The sequence below is a fragment of the Lathamus discolor genome, chromosome 4 (assembly GCF_037157495.1).
Source record: "Lathamus discolor isolate bLatDis1 chromosome 4, bLatDis1.hap1, whole genome shotgun sequence".
In the NCBI taxonomy this organism is placed as follows: Eukaryota; Metazoa; Chordata; class Aves; order Psittaciformes; family Psittacidae; genus Lathamus; species Lathamus discolor.
The window spans coordinates 35,259,715-35,282,039 of record NC_088887.1 but is presented as its reverse complement, the minus strand read 5'-3'; the positions used below and the strand labels follow the sequence as shown (position 1 = coordinate 35,282,039).

The window sequence follows — 22,325 nt, the reverse complement described above, 5'->3', positions numbered from 1 at the left end:
GCCTCCTGCAGCCCCTACCTCAGTGGCCAGCCTCTCCCTATAGCTCTACAACGTATAGGTTAGGGCTCTTGCTCAGGCAAGAGAGGGTGGTGGGAGATGTTGCAGATGCGCAAATGAGAGAGATGGCGAGCCAGATGCTCTACAGAAATTGCCACAACCAAGTGCTGTATTCCAGCATCTGAGAGCTTCTGGCCTGAGTATGAGACTGATCGGCAAAGAGGAATGGTAGGAGTGCCACTCTTGCCTGTGCTGTGAGCTGGGCAATGTGTTCCAGACGTGTTGTTTCATCCAGGCCTTCCTTAATCTTGTCAAGTGTATTTAAATATTTATTACACTTAGAGCTACCATGCCTAGAGCAGACATTATGGTCTCTCGTCAGCAATTTGGGAATACCAGGGGGTTCAAATGTTGTGCTTAGCTTCTCAGCATAGCTTTGCTGAAAGATGAACAAGTTTAACAAAACACTGCAAGACAGGCTTTCAAGCATTGTCTGTTGCCTGAAAAACCCCACTCTTCCAGGCGAGACTTCCCCCAGGACATCAGTGGTGCTGAGCCAGATTGGAGCTAAGCACTGGGAAAGTCCCCCCATCCAACCTCACCCTCAGATATGTTGAAATCTGGGGGCATTTTTTTTAGCTCTCCTCCAGTGCACTGTGATCAAACACTTCTTACTCTGCTGCAGTGACAACCACGACACCATCATCTTTCCTCCTTGCATCATAGCCATGCAATTCCCACGTGCAAATGTTCACAAACTCAGCTTTAGTATATGCAGTTCAAAAGGGTCATTTTACCTGAGAGCTGCCCGGTGGCAACAGGTATCACTTTGTATGGAGACCTGGAAGAGTCAGAGGCTGGTATTAGCAACACCCAGAAAGCAGTTTGTATTTCACGTCTGTACTCCCTGAGAACCTGAGTATATTCTAAGATCTCTTCAAACCTGTCAGATTAAATATGAAATGGGCACTTTTTATGAACACACGACCCTCCATTTTACCACTGAACTAGAGACAGAGGTCTTTCTTGTGCTGTACTGTCGTACAATGAACGTGCTAAAAATGCCTCCTCTTTGGCAAGCCTTGTTAGCTTGTGAACTGAGAATGTCAGGAAATTCTTTAGGTCAGAAGGAAGCTCTGGTGGTGGGGATCATCTTTTTGCTCTGTGTCCACACACTGTCCTGTGCAGTAGCTCCCTCCCAACTGCTTGGGCCTTGCCACATGGTGTCAGTTAGAGTAATGCCGGTGATAAGTAATGATGAAATATTCAATGAAGTAAATAACAGCAGAAGGAGTAACTGTGAACAGTCAAGAGTGAACTTAAAAGTACTGGGATGAACAAGCAACAAGAAGCCAAGCAGAAAGGGATCTGGGTGTGGGAAGGGCCAAGGCCAGCATGGAGGAGACCTAACTTCATCAAAGAGTGAATTCACATTGCAGGTAATATCGTGGTTGTGTCCTCGCAGAGCAATAAAGGAGTGGGTGAACAAAGAAGCTGGAAGCTTTGACAACAAAGAGGGTGGGATGGGAACAGATGTTCCACATTAAATACTTAAAAGCAGTATTTTTCCCTCAGACAGTTACTCCTACTTTAATAGCAAGCAAAAATCTTCAAAACCAGCAGGCATTCGTGTTATAAGCCAACATTCAACTCTTACTGTCATCTCTCTCCTCCAGGGAGCTGCTCACCTCCTGCTGCGTAACCACCACCCCTTCCCTTGGGTTGACCCGAGCTTTGAAGAGCAAGCTGCATCAAGGCTTACCTCTCCGAGTTTGCAGGCATTGTTGGATCAATGGATACCATGCAGTTGTCTGCAGTCAAAAGGGAGATTGTTGTATTCCTGTAAAGCATGTTTCAAAGAAGTTTATTTGACTTGGAAATGCTGTCTGAAATTCTACGCATACAGCACATAACCATCTTCTCTCCTGCAGCACTCCTGGCCTGGCACTGTCCCTGACCCTTTCTAGCTCGCTGCGGAAAGGGTCAAAGCACAAGACAGGGTAGGCTTGATGCTTCACCCACTTCAACTACCAGAGACATTTCTGGCAAAACGTTAAGTGAGATCATCATTGATCTCAGAGCAGGTTTTGCTCCCTGCTAACTCATGTGTTCTGTTGACTCATCAACTATTAATTCCTGTTAAAAGGCTATGCTTTGTGATACATTGACTTGGCAGCTATGTATTAACTCCCACTATACAAATGACTACCGGTGCTATGAATGTCTTGAAATTATTTAGTTACTCTCTTACCAAAACAAATAAAACAAATGTCTTGCAGAATATAGGGAGGGTTTTTTACTGTTTTTTCTTTATACTATGCTAGGTGTGATCTCACAGGCTTAGATGGAAACTTTGGAGGTTTACTTTGGCTCCAGGAGCTTGGTTGAAATCACAGTTCTTTGGAAGTCTTTTGATGAAAACAAAGTGCCATGTATGTAGTGAACACCCTGCTCATGAAGCACTAAAACTGCTGAACAAAGTTTCTTGGGTGATGGAGTGGAAGTATTTGACATCACAGGCAAATGAGACATTAACTTCTCTAATATCGAATGCGAGGAAATAGCCAGGATAAACAGCAAAGGGCATTAACTCTGTCGAGCAGCTTATGCAAATTCTGAGTCAATATAGACAATTTTCTCTTTCAATCCCCAGAGCTGGAATCATGCAATAAACCCATGATTAAAGGGCTTTTTTTACTCTGTGCCTTTTCTGTATTGTAAACCTGTGTGTACAAAGGTAAAGACAATGGTTTATTGCATGCTGCTGTGCATCCGGCCTGTGTTGCTCAAGGTCTGTATGCAGACAGCAGATGCCTCCTTCTAGATGTGACTAAGGGGCTTCCCTTCCCCTGCACCACCACCCTGGACAGGTGGTACAGAAGCGGCTGGTACTATACCATGCCTCCCACAACGGCATCTCCTACCACAACACACACCTACAGCTGATCCTGGATCCCCCTCAACACAGAGGTTTAACTTAGATGCTGCTTTCTAGGTTGAAAGTAAGAGAAACAAACCCTACAGGTGATGTGTGGACTTTGCAGGACAGCGTAAATTAGGAAGTACTTGGCCTGAGCAACGGATTTGGGGATATTTAAGTTCTATAAAAGGATTCTACTGGGGTGCTTCATGCTTGGCTATCCCATGCCTGGGATTAGATTGTACTGTATCTAAACAGAAAGTTTATCATCTAGGGGCAATGCTTCTCATTGGCTCAAACCTTTCCCCTAAAAAACAGGTTCTAAAGATATGGATGTATTTCACTCAATATGGGCAAAAATATAGTGCTGAGCTATAACTGGGAGGTTATGACCCAAGTGCACTCGCAGCGGGGATTCTGCACTCGCTTTTACTTTTTTTAGCTCACATCCCTTCTGTTCTACTCTATTCCACTCTGTTCCCCAGGCGCAGATGGCACTGAGGTGGCTCAGTTCTTGTCCAGGCTTCATGCGCTTTTCCAGCTGGTGCTCTCTGGATTGTCTCAATTTCTTCCTCCAGTAGACTGGAATGAGAGGAAAGCCTGAATAGCAGGTAAATGAATCATCTGGGGCCTGCCTTTAAATTGTGCCCAGCAGTAAAAGAACAAGAGTGAAATGAATGTCACAAATGAAGAGAGACCTACCTTGGTAACCCTGTTGCAATGCAGAAGAGATCCATAATATCTTTGGAATTGCAGTATTTACTAAAGATCACCTTCCAAACCAAACAGCAGCAGAGGAAAAAAACATGAAGACAAAAAAAAAGGACAGTTAGTTCCCAGTGAGAAATGAGCTCTATTCAGGCATGAACTGGGCTAATTTTAAGGCTTATCCTACTATTTCAATTACCCGATTTGACTTGAGAGCTGGAATATTTCTCTGTGCCTGTTTAATACCTGTGTCTTTTTTGATAAAGCAAGCAAGCTCTGGAGACCTAATTGCACTGTTCAGAAGTAGAGCAGTAATATATGTGACCTGAGAGCAAAAGGTTTCTCAGAATGCAGTATTGCTGCAGGATTAGAACAACTGCAAATTTAAGGATGTAAGAGCCCAGATTTAGGAAGAAAACAGTCCAGATTTGGGGAGGTCCTTGGATGGTACAAAAGGGCACTGCTTTTTGAGCTACACGGTCTTAAGCTAGCTTTAAACTGACAGAGTCTTGTCCCATATTCCCCCGGGTCATGCCAAATTTCCTGCTGACTCTCAGGCTGTATCATTCCTGCTGTTAGGTCAGAACTCGGACCTTGAATCTACCATCTACCCATCTACCCCAGAACATCCCCCTGCCCAGCACATGCCAGGCAGCCCCTATGCAGAGAAGACTGTTCGTGCAGCACGTTTAAGAGTACAACATCCCCATGATCCCATTGTGATACAGCCCTCAATGACATGATCCCTTGCCACGATTTCCGCAATACTCCTGCATCCATCAGGACATACATGTGATGGTGCTCCCTGATTGAGAAGCTTTACTGCAGCCAGGGTGGGGGGCTGAAAGCCTCTCTGCTTTTGATTTACTATGGTGGAGGCTTTGATTCTACTGTGGAAATGAAAAGCCTCACTACAGTCAAGTCCAGCTCACCTTCTTGAAGCCAAGGACAACAGCAAGTGGCGGGGCTGAATTGTCTGGGGGATGCTGGTATTAATGGGGCATACCCCAAGAAGAAACAGCCACCGACCCTCTGGGTTCAGAATGCAGCACCTTAGAGGGACTTGTGAACACCTAATGAAAGCTCAGGAGGAGTGAGAAAGTGGTTTTTCGCAGATGAGGTCTGATGCACAGGGAGATCAAGGCCAAAAGTCTCCTCTCCTTGTGAGTGCCTTGCTGGAAACACTATTTTCCACCTCCTTCCAACCACCCATAGCATCCCACATTCTCAGGCACGTTTCTACTGCTGTCCATCACCGGCACGGGCAGTGTGCATGCTCACAGATCAGCCTGGAGGCTGCTGACCTGGCAAATGAGGAATGTGCCACCCAGGATGGCCTTCCAATGGTTTGTTTGCCCTGCCCTGCCTCACGCTGCCAGGAAGAGAGAGTGGCTGTGGGCACCAGGGCTGCAGGCAGTGGGGGATGTTGTCACCCACCCTGGATCAAGCAGTTCAGACTGGTGAGGACTATGCTGGAAAAATAACATGTCATCATCCAATTAAGAGTCTTCCGACAGGTGTAGGTGCCAGGAGTTTATTAAGCCTGGAGCCTTGCTCCAGCAGCCTTGGCCTCCAAGTGCTTTAATTCCTAAACTGTAATAGCACTGCAGTAACACTGTTCCCATGTGCCGTTTCTAAGGTGCCTTTCAGACACCGGGGGAAATCCCGCACATGGAGGTGTCGCATGGAGCCAACACAGACCTCTGCAGCTGGCAATGGGGAAGCAGTGGGGGAACCTGCAGGATGCTCTGCCAGCAATGAGCTGGTAATGCCTGCTCACAGCCTGGGGCATGACAAACCTGGAAGTTTCAAGAGAGTAGGGACAACACCGCAACATCTGGCCAACAACTATTGTGCCTGGGGTATGATGCACTGATGCTCAAGACGATGCTGAAGCAAGGCTTCAGACCTCAATTTTCACTGGCAGTGAGGAGCACTCTTCCTGTTGCATGAAGCATCAGGGGTTTTGTGGTAGAGAAGAGGATAGTACTGGTCACCTGAAGAGGTGACTGTGACCAGTACATGCATGCACACCCATCTCTCCTGTTTTCCAACCTGGATGACATTATACCAGGCAATATCTTTACTTCATACAACATCAAGACACTTAATTGCTGCTATAGTTAGTAACTGCTACCAGGGAACTGAGTGGGATGAATGCCCAAGTGTGTTTTAAAAGGCTATTTTGCCCAGTGATCGACTGTTGGTTATTAAATACAACAGCAATCAAAGCAATAAAACATAGCAAGTTGAGTTCAGATAGGACTGAAACCCCACTTCCAGCAGATTACAGCATCCTTTTGGAGTGATAGCTGCTAAAATTGGCTGACAGGGTATTGGAGGATACAACGACTGGTACATGCAGTAACCAAGCAGATGATGTTAATTGCGGCTGAACAGAGGTTAAAGGCTTCCGATGTGCCAGGAGTGCTATTTGAGGTATTGAGGTTTCTTGTTCTGGAAATCAATGATTATTGACCAGGACAGATAAGAGAGGAAAAGATTAAAAGAAAAAAAATATCAGAAAACATCAAAGGTAAGAAAGCCGGCCTGACTCATAGAAAGCAGCAGGAGCTTTCAGTGCATTGAGGATGGATTTCAATGCTTTTTTTACACCATGTCCTAGCGAAAGTGTGGGAAGCAAAACACGTATATCCTATATTGTGAGCTATCTCTGTACATGCTTTTTAGTTTCCCATACTTAGCATTTTTACTTAAGTTTGCTAAAAGTAGGACTTGTGAATTACCCACTGCACTTTGATACTACTCATCTCAGGATGGTTGTCCTCAGCTGCTTGAGGTTTTTGAGATTTTTTGGTTGGTTGATTGGGTTTTTTTAATCAAAGAGTGCTACTAAAATAGTAAAAGAGTGCTACTAAAGTTTACTCCTATTTCAGCCTGCTGAGCTTTTCTGACAAACTCCCTCCTGTTCTGAAACAAAGGAGCCAGCCTCACACATTTCCCACTATCACAGAATCACAGAATCACAGAATCCCAAGGGTTGGAAGGGACCTCAAAGGATCATCTAGTCCAACCCCCCTGCAAGAGCAGGGTAACCTACAGTACATCACACAGGAACTTGTCCAGGCGGGCCTTGAATATTTCCAGTGTAGGAGACTCCACAACCCCCCTGGGCAACCTGTTCCAGTGCTCTGTCACTCTTACAGTAAAGAAGTTCTTCCTGATGTTAACGTGGAACTTCCTATGCTCCAGTTTACACCCATTGCCCCTTGTCCTATCACTGGATATCACTGAAAAAAGCCTAGCTCCATCATCCTGACACCTACCCTTCACATATTTGTAAACACTGATGAGGTCACCCCTCAGTCTCCTCTTCTCCAAGCTAAAGAGACCCAGCTCCCTCAGCCTCTCCTCATAAGGGAGATGTTCCACTCCCTTAATCATCTTTGTGGCTCTGCGCTGGACTCCTTCAAGCAATTCCCTGTCCTTCTTGAACAGAGGGGCCCAGAACTGGACGCAATATTCCAGATGCGGCCAATTATGCAATTGTTCCTGTTCCTGTCCGCAGGTTTATGTTCCCAATACGGTTGATGTCAGTTGTGCTGATGGAATATGGTTGGAATGTATTTTGGAGAGACAGGAAGGTGGTATTGCATACTATTGATGGGACCAGCACAGTATAGGAATCCTATTTGCCGAAGTCCATTATCATTGCAGGGACATTAACAGCATGAAGGCGGTAGAGTGACAATTTGGCTTGCAGCCATACTTCCATCATCTGGGACACATGGTTTCTCCCATGACCAGGGAAGATGGTTGACCTGCAGCTCTGACTGTGGAGAGCCCTGTAGACACTAGCTGCATAACTGACCATCTTATCCCACCCTGTGAAGATGTCCTTCTTGGGCAGATGTCCTGAAGCCATTGCTGTTCAGCCTGGGTCTCCATGATGACACTTTTCTGGTGCTGTTTGTGGCTCTGATCCAGACCCACAGTCAGCACTGAGGGACTTCATCTGCCTTCAAACCTGTCTCAAATGTCACTGACCCACAGTCATCATCTTCCTTAGGTCCCTGTTCCTATGCCTGGGTGGCAATCCGCTGCTGTGACGTGTCCCATAGCATCTCACTCCCTGCATTAATGCCTGGCGCTGGAAGATGCCACCGCTTAGGACAGGACTGAGCCCTTGCTATGGAGCATAACAGAGGCCAAATACAACAGGGGCCACATACAGGAGACCACAGCAGTTTCTACAGCTGTGGTAGTGGGCTAGGATCATACGCAGACAGGTGTGTGTGCCTAAAATACATGTCAAAAAAGTACCTAGTCATGCAAGTCAATACAGCCGGAAAAAGCCAGGCATGCAGCTCCTGACACCTCCTGCAAGAAAGAGTGGACAAAGGGACTCTAGTATTGCCTGCTGGTACAAGAGTCTCCTGCAAGACTCGTCAACAAAAGACACTGAGTTGCCAGCATCGTTTCTGAAGGCAATGACAGAGCCAAAATGATGTGTAAACAGAGTCACAGTAGTGACACGCTGCATGGGAAAGAGAAACAGAGGCCTCTGCTTCAGCTTGCAGATTAATGACTAAATGCCATGAAGAAAACCAGCCACATATAAACCCTGTTAATTGCATTTCTCTTGGGTTTGTGCCAGAAGGAAAAGAATGTATTCTTCAAAACTGAGGCAGCATCTGCAAACAATTTGTTTCCTCTATTTGAGAGTTAACGTTACTTCATATTTCTGCCCTGCTGCTTTTAGCAAAACTTCTACCATGTGGAGAAAAAAAATGGCAGGAAAACTCATCTTCTCTGAATGCTTATCTTGATTATCTCAATGAGTCTCCATCAAGACCAAGAAACAGACATTTGATTTAAGCGGGGAATGCTGTCTGTCTGCTTTCGACAGTAATGTGAAGCAAAGGAGGGGAAAAGCAGAATGAATAATAACTGAGGCTTTTTGGAGTGGAAATAATATTTTGATGAAGCATGCATGCATTGGCTGCGAAGGAGGACAGCGTGACTCGATGGGGATGCCTGGTTCCCGGCCCGAAGGTCCCTTCTGTGGGACTGGTTTCTTCCCTGAATACAGTTCTGCAGTTTTTGAAACATCTTCCTCTGAAAGAAGGGGCCATTGTCTCTTAATCCATAGTATCCACCTCTGGTCTAGGACAAGGATTTTAAAACCCCTCTCAGAAAGAGTAAGGATTAAGAGCCCTGGTACTCTCTCTGAGTTTCCCACTCAGAGGAGCAGTTCAATATTAAGAACTGTGATGGAGATATTACTAAGGGACCATTGTGCGTATACTCTGCAACATACCAGTTTACAATTAATCACATTCTATTTTGCTTTCAGGGTAAAATCACAGCTTACAAATCCAATTTCTGTTCTGTATTTGATCCTCAGAACAGCTAATCCTCTCTGTAAACTGCAAACCCTGTCCAAAATGTTACCCTGTTCTGATCTGACGTTGATAATTGGGTTTTCCTCCAAGAATTTAACTTGTGTTTGGTTTTTGGTTTTTTTAACTCCAGTAAAATTCCTACATAAATAATGCAGAACTATTTCCAAAGCCAGTATTCCCTCAGTTTCCAGTCCTACCTCCTTTTTCAGGTCTCAGACTGCTGTGTTTGACTTCTAGCACTTGGTGATACCCTTCCTTCAGCACAGCGAGCAACGTTCAAAGTCAGGGCTGAAACTGTGGAGGTTAAACAATTTAAAATGATCATCTTTCACTAGTGAGGTTGGAGGAGAGTGTGTCAGAAAAGAGCCCGGTAGAACTCAGTTGCGTGTCTTGCATGGACTGTGGACATTGTTGCTGCTTCCGTAAGAGCAGCTTTCAGGGAGGATTTCTGAGTTGCTAAGGCAGAAAGCTGATGTGAAATTTCTCACTGTGATTTTCCCTATCTCTCCAGTGGTCTTTGCTGTCCATATCAAAATGAAGCAGGATCCAGAACTTTTAGATACCGCTCTGCAGATATCACTGGAAGGAATTAATATTTCTAAACATGTAAGCAAATGGGCCTTCCTCAGAAAACAGCAGTAAAGGACTTACCATAGTTCCAAATATCCAGCAGAAGCCTTACCTGAAATCCCATACCTAACCATCTTCCAGGTTTCTCATTCTTTGAATTCAGATACAAGCATAGCATGAGACCAACTATATCCAAACTCTCTATTTTTTATTTCTTGCCCTAATAAACAGGTGATACTCAGAAAACCACTCCATTTATCTAAGCTGCAAATATTAGGGGGTATTAAAAATACTACACCAGATGTGCCATCTGTTTGATGAAATAGGAACTTCTTTAAGAGAAGAACAGAAAGTAAACATGCGTGTTCATGTGCATGTGTGGGGAAGAAATGAGATCCCTCAGCTGAAAGCCTGATCAAAAATGAAAGCTCCGCTGAGTTCTTCAAACACCATTTCTGTCATAGGATGAAGCGTGTGGTAGATGTTTTACTTCCAACAGCTGGTGCTCTGCAGCCCTGCTGATTCACACTTACCTTTGGGCAGTGACGTGGCTTGATAACATTCATTTCAACAGGACACCTAAGTGAAATGCACTGCTGTGATTTGCCTGACATAACGTTAACCATCTAGCAATTCGGCACCTCATGCATGTCGCTTTGCTAGACTCCCTCTTGCCAGCAGAGAAAGGGGACAACTTCCAAAGGGCAAATCAGCCCACGTGTCTCTGAAAACCAGTTAAAGATGGAATGAATCATCTTCTAGAGATACCACCCGCCTCCCCAGTGTCTACAGGGGAGCCTGCGCGACTAGCATGGAAGAGTCATCATTAATTTTCAGATGGCTACAGTTAATGGTTAAGTGAGGTGAATCCAGCTGGTTTCCTAACTGCGTACATTACTGTAAAATAAGAAACAGGAGCCACCAAACAGAGCTGACATATTAGGATCCTGAGGCATAAGTCACAATTCCCATCATTATAACGTACTTGAACAGAATGCTATGTGAAAACAGACTTTTCTTTTTTCAGGAAAGAGAAAATGTCTGTGATACAGTCATAAATGTGACCCCCAGGGTCACTTGCACATCCATTGAGAGGGACAGCATGACAGAGGATAGCTCTTTCACTGAGCAAGGAAAGATCTCATTTCTTTTTAAAGTCATTTGGGCTCATAGAAGAAATGAGGTTACATGAAAGAGAGCCTTGTGCAACCTACTGACTGTACTGAGGGACATAACTGCTAATATTCAGTCTTTCAGTACTAATGGTTAATGGCGGAATACAACCAGGAAGCAGTAAGAACTCAGAGAGTCTGAGCTGTAAGTTTCTTATTTTCTGCAGCAGATATAAAAGCATCTCAGCCTCTGACAAACAATACAAATGTCTATTCTGGGGCTTTTCTTAATATAAAAAGGGCACAGGATTGTTGTTAATGGAGTACTAAGTGCAAGTAACCCATAGCGCATTAATGCATTAACCTTGAAATATCCCGTAAACTGGATAATAAGGATTCTTTTGCACCACATGTCCTCACTAAAGGTAAGTGAAGCTAGGCTGCTTGTTTCAGAACTACCCGCACAATTAATCACAACATGATTGATAATATAGGACTGTTAGAAGCATAATGTTAGTTAATAGAGTAACAAAAAGCAGGTATGGTGAGATGCCAGAGAAAGGTGGATTTGCAGCTGTAGTTCACTAGAAAGGTGCTAGAAACAAAATGGTTTTGTCTTGTCTGTACTAAATCAGAAGAGATGCATATGAGTAGCATAAATTGTTACAGTTGGCTCATCTGAATCCATAGGTAATTCTAGTACAACAGTGTTAAACTTACACATTGTCCTGGGTAACGTGAACATGCACTGTAATAACTGTAATAGACTGTGTGTGACTTCAGAAAGATAAATGGCAATAAACAAGCCTTTCTGGGTGATGAGTACAGAATAACTGTAGAGCTACGCTGGAATTACGGAGATGTTCTGGGATTATGGTTTGGCTCCCTAAATGTCCTGAGGATCCCTTGCTGGAGAGGAAAGATAAGGGGGAGTAGGGGAGGGAGAAGCCTCAAGTCCGACATTTTCTTTCACTTTTTTAAAAGCATGGTTTTAAGCCTTTTTTACTTTTTTAAAGTGTTTATGTGCTGTAATGTGGTGGAGTTTCAGGAACCTGCTGTTCATTTCATGCTGCTTTACAACAGGAACATCTAGCAGCAGCCTTGAATTCACTGGGGCCAGCTGAAATCGGAGAGCCAAGGTTAGCCAAAATCACTGGCCAGACTTAGGCTGCGCTACACTGCACACTCCCTCACTCACAGACATCTGCCAGCACTAAGAAAATGGCCTTGATCCCACAAAAACATGCTTCATTGGGCTTGTGCCTCGTTGGCTTGTCCATGCATAGGGAGAACCTGGGAACACCAGCCAGGAAGAGCGACCCCCGGAGGTGTCTGTGTCCCGACTGCGCACCGCTCTGGTGGTCGGCACCTGGAAACGGGTTGCTCTAAATCCCCAGTCCAAACGGACAGGGAATGAGGTCTATGGGCATTGCAGAGCATGCTTGCCCTGCTGCACCGAGACAATCACCGGCACCCAAAAATACGTTCATGCCTCGAACTGATCGCCACGCCATTATTTTTATGCTGTGTTTTGTTTTTACCCTGAATCCAGTTTGGCGTGTTAAAAATAGCACGGTGAGCTTCGGAAAAATCTGTTGGGTTTGCTACAGCCTGAGCATTTACACCACAGTCGCTGTTCTAATTAAAAAGAAAAGCTCACATGACAGGAACGATTCCTGTGCGCTGACATTTCAATGCAATAACCACAGCACCAAAACCCAGTCTTGGCACTGTTCTGTTCATTGTGGACCTCAGACCAAGAGGAGCAATGGCTGTAGAAGGGACAGGGTCCTGCTCCACGGGTCAGTACAGCAGACACTCAGAAAAGTTGAACCCAATACATTTCCTTGAGAGAAAAAGAAGTAATTTCTCTGTTTGGCATCCCGAATGACTCAGTAAACCAGCAAAATGACTCCAAAATTCTTCACTTGCTTTCTGAAGAGGAAGCAAATACCACCCTGGGTGATTTCATGGAATCCTTGACAAAGGCAGTGGTCCTTTTCTTTTTTCCAGTTAGTTCAGGCTCTGCGCCCCTCTGACTTCCCATCCCTGTTACGAATATGATGTTGATTAAGACACTGGAAGCAGAAATCCTCTCAAATTAAACATTCTTCTCAGAGGAACTCCTTACAACTCTGTCAGCAAAGCCACTGCCCTATGACATTTGAAAATGAGAGCTATGAAGCCACCCATCAGGGAATAAGGCCACTGGCTGGTTCAGCTTTGCTACCATTTAAATCTCAAAGGTCAAAGGAAAACGTTTGCCAGTAGTTTCCTCATGGAAAAAAGCTGGGCATGAGCTGGGGAATATTTTCTTGCTGGTGGATTTTTAATTTGAAACATACTCAATAGGAATTTTTCTTAAAAACACAGCCAAAGGGTTAATAACACCATGAAGGAAAATAAAGACTCCAGATCCGGCTCAAGTTTGCCAGAGCAAACTTCACTTCTTTGCTGTCAGGCTGGGGGTTCGGGTGCTTGACCCCATCTAGTGGCATTCCAGGAACAAGGAGGAATCCTTGTCCTCAGTGGTACTGCAGGTTCACTGTATCCTATGTGAAACACGGCCGCGTGCTTCCCCCAGGTGTGCATCCTCTTTACATAGGCACTGGATAGGAAGCACATTGTGCTGCAATTTCATTTTTCAATCAGCTCTGAAACAAGTGACCTCTTTGAAGCCGGTTTGCGCAGAGCCCCGGTTTGGCATACTTCTGTAGCACCACGAAACCTTTGATCTTCCCTCTCCCGCAGCCTCAGCAAGGCTGTCCCCTCCATCTCCTACTTTGCATTTGCCTCTGCCTCCACCTGTTCCGCAGGTGGCCGCCTCACAGGAGATCCCCATTCCCTTCCCTTTCTCTGGGACACAGGTACCAGCAGCACAAATCCCTCCCTTGGTGGACACAAAAGCCACCCCTTCCAAGACCTTGAGCTCAGGTGCCTGTGGGGGTACCGCGGTTGGTGTCTGCTGGACTGGGTCATCTCGTGTCTATCCCAAAGCCCTTGCTGTCTGTGCTTGAGCATGAGGACATGCCCAGCCACCTGCCCACTGGAGGAGAGCCTGTCCCTGCCGCCAGCTTTGGTGAAGACCATTTTCTGCCTGCCCATGCCTCTGAAAAGTCAGTTTATCAGACTGACAAATGACTGGGGCCCTCTGTGGGCAAAGGCAGGATGGGATGAGGGGAAAGGGTGGGAGCCAAGGAAGTTATGGAGGTGAGGGCAAGGCTTTCGCAGCGTGATAGTAGAGCGATGTCCAACACCACCGGGGCGGGCTCCCTGCTGCTCCCAGTTTCCCACCACCCTCACACAGGAGGCTCCTGGACTCCTGAGTGTTCATGGCACTGGCCTTGAAGGTATGCACCTCAGCCCTTCCTGTGGGACATGCTGCCCTTTGCACGGTCCTGTGTTCAACCCCTGCTGATGGTGCCTCCTTCATTTCAACGACTCCTGAGAAAGCGTTCCAACCCTGCAAACTCTCCTTCAGTGACGGCCATGTCCCTCTGCCCTTCCTGCTGTGCCCCTCTGGGCCTGCCAGCACACAAACCTACTTAGCTTAATTCACCACTCCTGTTGCAGAGCACTTTCAAGTGCTCATCTGCAAAGCTCAGGCTCCCAGGGGAGCAGCATGAGGCTCTCTGAGCCTGGTTTGCCCCTTCATTCACCCCTGTGCCGAGGCAAAACATCTTCTCCTGAAGTCAGTAGCACGCCCTGAGGCTACACCAGTAGAAGTTGCAGATGAGGCTATGGAAACACAAAATTTCCTATGAATAATTGCCGTCACAGGTAGCAGTGCTGTAGGATGCCCAGTTCGACTGTACAACTCTGAGACAGCCAGCAAGACAATTGCAAGCTGGACCTGAGCTCTTTCAAACCCAACAAGTGCTGTTATAATGAAGCTCATACCTCATTACTGGGTTGACGAGTAGCTTAGCATTGATTTAATGAGTTCCCTCTAAGAAGGCTCCAATACTGCATTCCTCGGAAGATTAAGGTTGGATTTTTGTTTTTATTTCTTTCTAATGATGTTGTTACTGAGGAGGCACGAGAATCCGAGATATGCCCTGCTCACCCCTGGGTGAACCCCATTTACACAGCATTTTTGCTGCAGGAATCCTTCCAAACATTGCACAGATGGAATTTCACATCTGACAAAAGAAACAGATAACATTCATCGAGCAAAAAACCCTTAATACCGCCTGAGTTTGCCTTTGCTTGCTCATGCGATTGTGACTCTTCTGTGTTTTTAGTGTCAAAAGCACTCTCCAGAGACTGGTTCTTAGAAATGCTTTTCTGGGTTTTTTTAAGCCCACATAGATGACAGACAATGTGCCTTACCAACATCTATGGAAACACTCGCCACCCTTTCAAAATGCTGAAACATTTTCATACTGAACTGTAAAGATGCCAGGGAGCTCCGTGCAAGCCTTTCTTCAGGGGACCGTCAGGCAACCAACTCATTAAGCCCCAGCACTAGAGAGCCAGCACACTCCTGCCCACTGGTACAGAGGAGCCCGCAGCAGCAGAGGGATCACTGTCATGTCTAAGCCCCAAGATGGATGAAGAGGAGCAGCCTGCTCTGGGGAACTGGTGCATATCTGGATTCTCCAAGGTCTTGTTCCTGAGGACACGACTTTGGCGGTTGCGGTGGGTCTCCAAGGCACCATAGGCAACGGAGGTGTGCATGGTGGGACGGGACTGTGAGTATTAGCTCTCCATTTACCTCATTTCTGCTATCACTCTCGTAGCAAAGGCAAGGGAAGGGAAAGGGTATTTTTGCTGTTTCTTTTTAAAGGAGAAACAAAAGGCGAGGCTGGGTGAAAAGAAATTTAGAGCAGGAAGATGAGAGAGAGAGATTTGAATTCTGCAAGGCAAAGAGTTTACTTGCTCTTGAGCCTCACAAGTGGCCTTCTATTATAAAAAAGGCACTTGGTTTGTGGCCAAAGCATTGCTGTCAAAAAGAAGAAAGAAGAGACTTGCAAAAATGGAGCGGCATTGTTTCTGTTTAAAAGCAGTGGGCTGTCAGCTCGACAGCGTGCGAGCTCTCCCTCTTAGCCAGAATACATTTCTCTCCGCAGTTTTCCCTGCGCTGTGAACCGTGGTTAAGCAAACAGGGCAGGCTAATGGAAGTGAAAGTTTTAATTAATGAAGGTTTGTCATCATTTCCGAACCAAGGTGCAAAGGCGGCGGCGACCCCATCGCACAGCAGCCGGGCACCCGCCTGCGTCCAGCTTGATGGTAGGAAAACGCCAAAATGCCCATTGCTCAGCGCAACCCCCCCCCCCCCAGCAATCTCCACATAAGTCGGCGCACACCGTGCTCCACGCTCCCACTGCTGGGGTGAAAACCTCTCCCTCCACAGGCAAAGAACTTTGTAAACGCGTCGCAATGCTCCTGCACGGCTGCTGAACCACGGACCTCCAGTGAGAGCTGGCAGCGCCCAGCCCTCCCCTGCTGCCAGCCTCCCCTTCCCCTCTAAATAAACATCTGTGTACAAAGCAGCAGCCGCTCAAGATTCACCCCCACCCCACACCCCCCCGCCCCGTTTCCCCTTAAAAAGCGATTTGAAGCCCACTGAATGCCGTGTGGACGGCGCTGAAGGCAGGCACGGATCTAACTCGCGTTAACAGAAATAGGTCGTGCAGCAAACACAGCCCGCAGCCGCTGCTGCGTCCGGAGACGCTACTTTGTGAAAAACAGCGAAAGTACCTTTTGAATTCTTCCATCAATATCCAAATAAATACGCTTCGACCGGTAAGTTGAGGAGGCAGATCCCATCTTGCTACTGTTGGGTTTTCACTGGACTTTTTTCCAGTGACAAACAGAGGAAATTAGGTTTATCCTAGCAAGCCGAGCCACCGCTGCCTGACAGTTTGGTGTCCCTGCTCTTCTGTATCCCACTGTACTCTCATTCTGGGAAGGTCCCTCCTCTAACATGCATGAATTTTGCTGTGCCTCTGTCTCTCTCTGTCACCTCCTTTTAGTTTTGCTTCTCTCCAAATCCAGCTGCCTTGAACAGGGAAAGGCACAGGCTCCAGCTGCCGTCTGCAAGTACCCTCTTGATTCCCATAGCAACAACCCCTCTTGGCTTCAGGGCTGAGAGCTGCTGGGCATCCCCATGGTAGCTCTGACCCTGGGGCTGACCAGCTCCTGTTACACACAAAACCAGCTGGCACTTATCCCCTGGGTGGGATGGGGGAGGGAAAACCTCCTTCACCAGGGTGCTGAGAGATGTCATTCGGTTTGATGCTGAAATAGGGCTGCAATTATTAATTAGCGCTGACCCTTCTGGTGAGCTGCCCAGACCCTGCAAGCGGTGCGACAGGCTCCCAGCTGTGCCCTGAGCTGGAAGTGTCCTTTCAGTCACCCACTGCAGCCAGGGCATGGACTATCTCAGCCCAAACTCAGCAGCTTTATTTCCACATCCCTCCTGTCATCGTTACAAGGACGGAAAGAAAAAGCAGCAGCCTTTTTTCCCCCTGTAAGCCCCAGAATCACGAAGAAAGTGTAAAGCCCATGCTCTTGCCCAACACCATTCATACCACCCCCGGAGAGAAGAAATTTGTAGTCTAAGGGAACATGAAGTATCCTGGCAAAGGCATCTCTCATGGGAAGGCACAGCCAAAAACCAGGAGGGAGCAAAGCAGCCGACGGTCGATTCTCTGAGCAGATGCCAAATGCCATCTGCTGCGTGTCTGTGCTGCGCTGCAGTGCCTGCGCCTGTGGGGAGCTGAGGCAGTGGCGGTGGCGGGCGGCACTCTGTCACGGAGGGGAGAGAGCTTTGGAGGCAGAGGCTCCTCCACCCTCGCAGGGGAGAGGCTGTCTGACGGGCTGCAAGCATGCACAGCTCGTCCTGAGGCTTAGTCCTGGGTGTTTTCTGGGGCTTCTGTTGGAGCATTCCCCAGCCTTTCTTGTGCTGCGGTCTGGGAGAGTTGGGCTCGTGGGAGCGGGGTTGGTGCTGCCTTTCCTTCTCACCCCAAGCCTTTGCTGCAGCTTGAGTGAGACCCAACTGACCCCCAGAGGAGGCCAACATGGCCCTGCAGGCTACTGCATGATGTGCAGCCTTGGCTGTCCGCTGCAACACACAGGCAAGGCTCGTCCACCGTGTGAAGGGGATTCATAACAGCCAGCAGGGCTGAGAGGGTCCTGGAGCCAGTTGAGGAGCCAGAGCCAGGCTGGCCTTTCAGACCAAAGCCAGCAGTACTCCTACTGCCCTCAGAGCCAGCAGCAAGGTGACTACTGGGAGGTGCAAGCCTTTGCTTCACATCCTTCCTCTGCCAGCTTGGAGCAGCCACTTGAAGTCTTCCAGGAGAGAGAGAGCCATTGCCACAGTAGGGCTGTTCAATGGGCTATCTTGTGAGCTATCCTCTAGGATGCCCCCTGAACTGTGCTACAGTCTATCCTGTGTGCTGTCCTGGAGGCTACTCCCTAGGCTATCCTGAAGACTAATTCCCTAGGCTATTCCGTATGCTATCCCTTTGACTATCACGAGGTGGGCAGAGCCTCTTTCACTGCAACAGCCCTCCCACATCAACTCCACTGCTTCTGTACATTGGTCAGGACTTCTGTGACCGATCATTTCGCACCCTGCTCTGCTCAGCATTGCCTTAACCCTGTTGTACAATGGTTCAATCCTGAATGAGTTGATTGACCTTGACAAGCACAGCAAACAGCTGAAGAAGATGGCCATGACAACAAAAATGCATCCATTTAGAAAGAGGCAGCAAGAGCACTCACACTGCGAGATGCACACGGGGCATTTGGTCCAAGAGGGGTCTGACAAGGTCACTGGTGCATTGCAGGATTTGATGCACATCATTGACAATCAGAATCTCACGGCAGTGAGCACCCACCTTTTGATTTCTCATTTAAAAACTGACTGGCTTCTCCAGCCAGCAAAGACAGGCTCCAAAACGTCATCCAGATGATGATCCCATTGCTGCCTCTCCATCGTCCTTGTCATACCTATTGTCCCTATGCTTTTGACTGTGTTTCTTAAGCTCCAGCACACACCACATGCCCCACCCCCTTAATTACATTAATATTTAGTTTGTTTGTATTTTTCCCATTGAAGTGAATCTACGAAGATTAGCTTTCAGAAATTATGGCAAAAGCCTAGTGCAATCCGAAGCACAGTTCAGGCCAATGCCTGAAAGATGGCATGCATCAAGAGGATGTGCAGCTCTGTGTGATCACTGCCTCAAAAAAGTTAACTGCTGGTTAACTTCAGCTGAATCTCCTTATTTCGTTATATGCTGTGCTACATACGGGCGTAACTTACTTGGAAGAATTATTTATCTTATCAAGCCCTTCAGCAGTTGTGCTTGTTTAGTCTGGAGAAGAGAAGGCTCAGGGAGGACCTTACTACTTTCTACAACTACCTGAAAAGGACAATGGAGAGAGGAGGTGGCTGGTCTCTTTTCCCAAGTAACAAGTGATAGGACCTCCCACTCAGGCTATACCAGGGGAGGTTTAGGCTGGATATTAGGAGCAATTTCTTCACAGAGAGGGTGCTCAGGCATTGGAACAGGCTGCCCAGGGAAGTGGTGGAATCACCATCCCTGGGGGTGTTCACAAACCATGCAGATGAGAGCCTCAGTGACACAGTATAGTGGTGGACTTGGCAGTCCTGGGGTAAAGGCTGGACTTGATGATCTCACAGGCCTTTTCTAAAGTAGTTAATTCTATGCTTCTGTATGACTCTATGATTCCATCAGCTGGGCTAAATCCTGGCAATACAGCGCCAGTTGATGTTTCTCCATCATTTTGCCTTAAAGGAGCATTTCGTCCTGCTAAGGACAGCACCAGGCTGTTATCCCCCAGACTGGAGGCAGCACATCAAGTGTTGCACAGCTCTGCTTTGCCTTTTCTGCTACACTGTTTAACGAGGCTAACACACACTACTTTGTATACACGGCACTTAAAAGTAGATGTGCCTTTAGGAGAGCTGTGGGGCTCAAGCCTTTGGCCCGCTGACCTGGCTGTGCCCCGGCCAGATGTCGCTTACTCCAGCAAGTGCTCCCAAGGAGTAAAAGAGGTGCCTCTGTCTCCTAGTCCTGGCGTCTGCTCCACATATGTGGTTCAGAGGCAGCTTTATCAGGGTTTCCAAGGTGTAAGTGGAGGATATTCAGATCACACATGGTTTGCACTTGGACTCACTGCCTTGGAGGCACAAATGTCCAAGCTGTCTTTACACAGGTTAAGATCCCCCCTTGCTGCAAACCCTGCTTAAAGGGAGAGTGAGCTTGTGGGGCTGGACTCAACCCCAAATGGCTCCCCCCGACCTGAAGGGCAGGGACAGAGAGGTGTTGTGGTCAGGGCTGTGCAAAGCACAGAAAATACCTGAGTGCCATTAGGGGGCTAATTTGGGCCTAAGGTTGTATATGGAGATGCTCCTGGGCCACTGGGACTGGGAAGGTACAGCCTGACCTGCGGAGGTGATGGGCAGCTGGAGCATAACTCAAGCCGAGTATTTTCAGAACAGTGATGTATTTTGACCAGTTTGCCTGGAAGAAAAAGCAAAGAATAACAATCTTTAAAAATCAATTTTTTTTCCTTACCTACTCCATATCTAAGACTCTCCGCTGTTTCTTGTCTCTGCCCACTAACCCCTTCTCTTCCACATCCGCTCCTTTATATGTGTGTATCTGTCTCCATGATCCCACAGGCCTTGTCTTATTGCTTTAGCTCTCCATGTTTCCCTCAAACCTGCCGAAACACCTCATTGACTGTGGAGCTGGAAGGTTTCCCCTTCGTTCTTCCCCTCCCTACTTTGCTCAGTCTTCTTTCCTTCCTTACACCACCTTTGGTGTTTCACCACTCTCGCTTCTACACTTTCCTGCCCCACAAACCCATAAATCAGGGTCGAGTCTATGAGGAATTAATTTTTCATGGTGGTTATGCTCTTAACAGGTAAACCAATGGCTATGCCAGCATAAGCTCCTCCATCGTGCCCATTGAAGAGTATGACTGACCTTTTCAGTCCAGCTCCTTTCCATAGGCCTATGGAAAGCACAGAGCTTGCAGTATATGGAAATTTTAACTCACTCATTTGCACGTTTCTTTTATATACTGCCAGGTTTCCAGAGGACCAGCCCTGGAAATGATCATATTTAATGCTAATTACAGAATAACTGATTATTAATACTGGCACCTTTATATGATTTGTGTACACAGACTCTGAAAGCCTGTGTTTGGCCCTTCACCATGCAGCAACACAGCTCTCCACTTTGCTCTTGGTTCCAGCCCCCTTTCTGGGTCTGTTGCTCACCCAGTCGTCAATCTATGCAGTGCAGTCGTAATTGCCCACATCCTGGTTTCCATGGCAAACCCCCAGGAACGTGGGCTGGAAGGGAGCTGCTGCATCTCCTGACGTGGCTGGTCCAGGGCACCAGGGTGCAGAAGCAGAGCCCTGTGGGCTGGAGACGCAACATTACTCGTTTGGGAGCGAGCCTTGCTCTTTAAGCCAGCAATGCTGGCCACCTTGGTGATAATGCTGCTTTTATTCAGTTTACAATTGTTGTTCAATGTAGTTCTTGCTTCTGTCTCAGCACTCACCAGTTAATAGGCTCAGATCTTGGGAAAGTAAAAATAGCAAGCTGTGTTAACTCACAAATACCTGCCCATGTGTGCTGTGCTCACTTGGAACAGGAGAGCAGTCTTAAGCCATGGGCCATTCTTCCACTTTGTGAAACACGTGTCCATGACAGCATCTGCTATTTCTTGACTTTCTTCTTCTGTCTATTGAGAAAAAAAACTTCTCTCTCTAGCTCTATGTTAGCATTATTTTTTTTAGCAATCTGTTTTCTAAAGCACTTGCAATACCTGGCAGGTCCCCAGGCTGATTCCCTGAAGGTCTCCCTGTGGTGCTAACCCATTGCCTTTCCCTGCTGGGTATGGAGGAAGCTCAGCCTCCACAAGCATTTCTTTTCATCGCAGCGCTCGCATCAGGGTTTTGGCACAGGCCCTGCAATGCACTGGCACAGAGAACCCTATGTCCTGATTTTGATAAGAGCCCTTTGCATCACCTGCCCAGGGCACCCCTTCTCCCTGCCAGGAATGAGCAAGACCTCAGGCATTGCCATGCCCCAAGCCACGGTGTGCTGCCAGCTGCCTACAGGGAGCCTTGGCTGCACTCTCTTCTGTTGCAACCTCTCTGCTTGATTCTCAGGCTCCCTTCCCTCTCTGCTTTCCATTTTCCACCTCTTCCCTTAGCTTCTCACTCCCCTCCCATCACTGCAATCCAGCTGTCTGTTCCAAAGCCTTCATTTAAAGTATCAACATAGAGCCAGGAGTACCCGAGTGCCTTACAGTCCTGCCCTAGGCATTGCTGTGTATGATATTAGGCATGCAACCCATACCTGCATACAGAGACCCTAACTAGCTGCTAACGACCCAGGCAGTCAGCATGCTGCATCCCTGCTATAGAGCTTCTGGGAAAGCCCAGCTATGAAAGCTGTGTTTTCATAAGGTTATGGAAGAAATTAGCAGACCCAACTGGAACTTTCAAGAGCTGATGAGAAAAAAATAAATGAAATTAACTGCGTCTGGAGTCACCTGCTCGATCATTCAGAGCGATGGTAGCCAAGAAGTGGAAAAGTCAATTCCCTTTGCTGGACAAGGCTGTCTCATGTTCTTGGCAAGAAAGCCTGAGCGGGG

At 47.2% G+C, this 22,325-nt stretch overlaps 1 protein-coding gene across 1 annotated transcript in view; it reads right to left on the bottom strand.

Moving 5' to 3' along the window:
- Positions 1–16,540, bottom strand: part of PDE9A (phosphodiesterase 9A) — a 49,860-nt gene extending 33,320 nt beyond the window's left edge. Inside the window, exons 1-4 of the mRNA XM_065677032.1 lie at positions 16,377–16,540; positions 3,620–3,690; positions 1,760–1,837; positions 795–838 (exon numbers count right to left, since the gene is read on the bottom strand). Coding sequence (XP_065533104.1) covers positions 795–838; positions 1,760–1,837; positions 3,620–3,690; positions 16,377–16,445 — 262 coding nt within the window. The 5' untranslated portion in view covers positions 16,446–16,540. The remainder of the gene's footprint in view (positions 1–794; positions 839–1,759; positions 1,838–3,619; positions 3,691–16,376) is intronic.
- Positions 16,541–22,325: the final 5,785 nt, after the last annotated feature.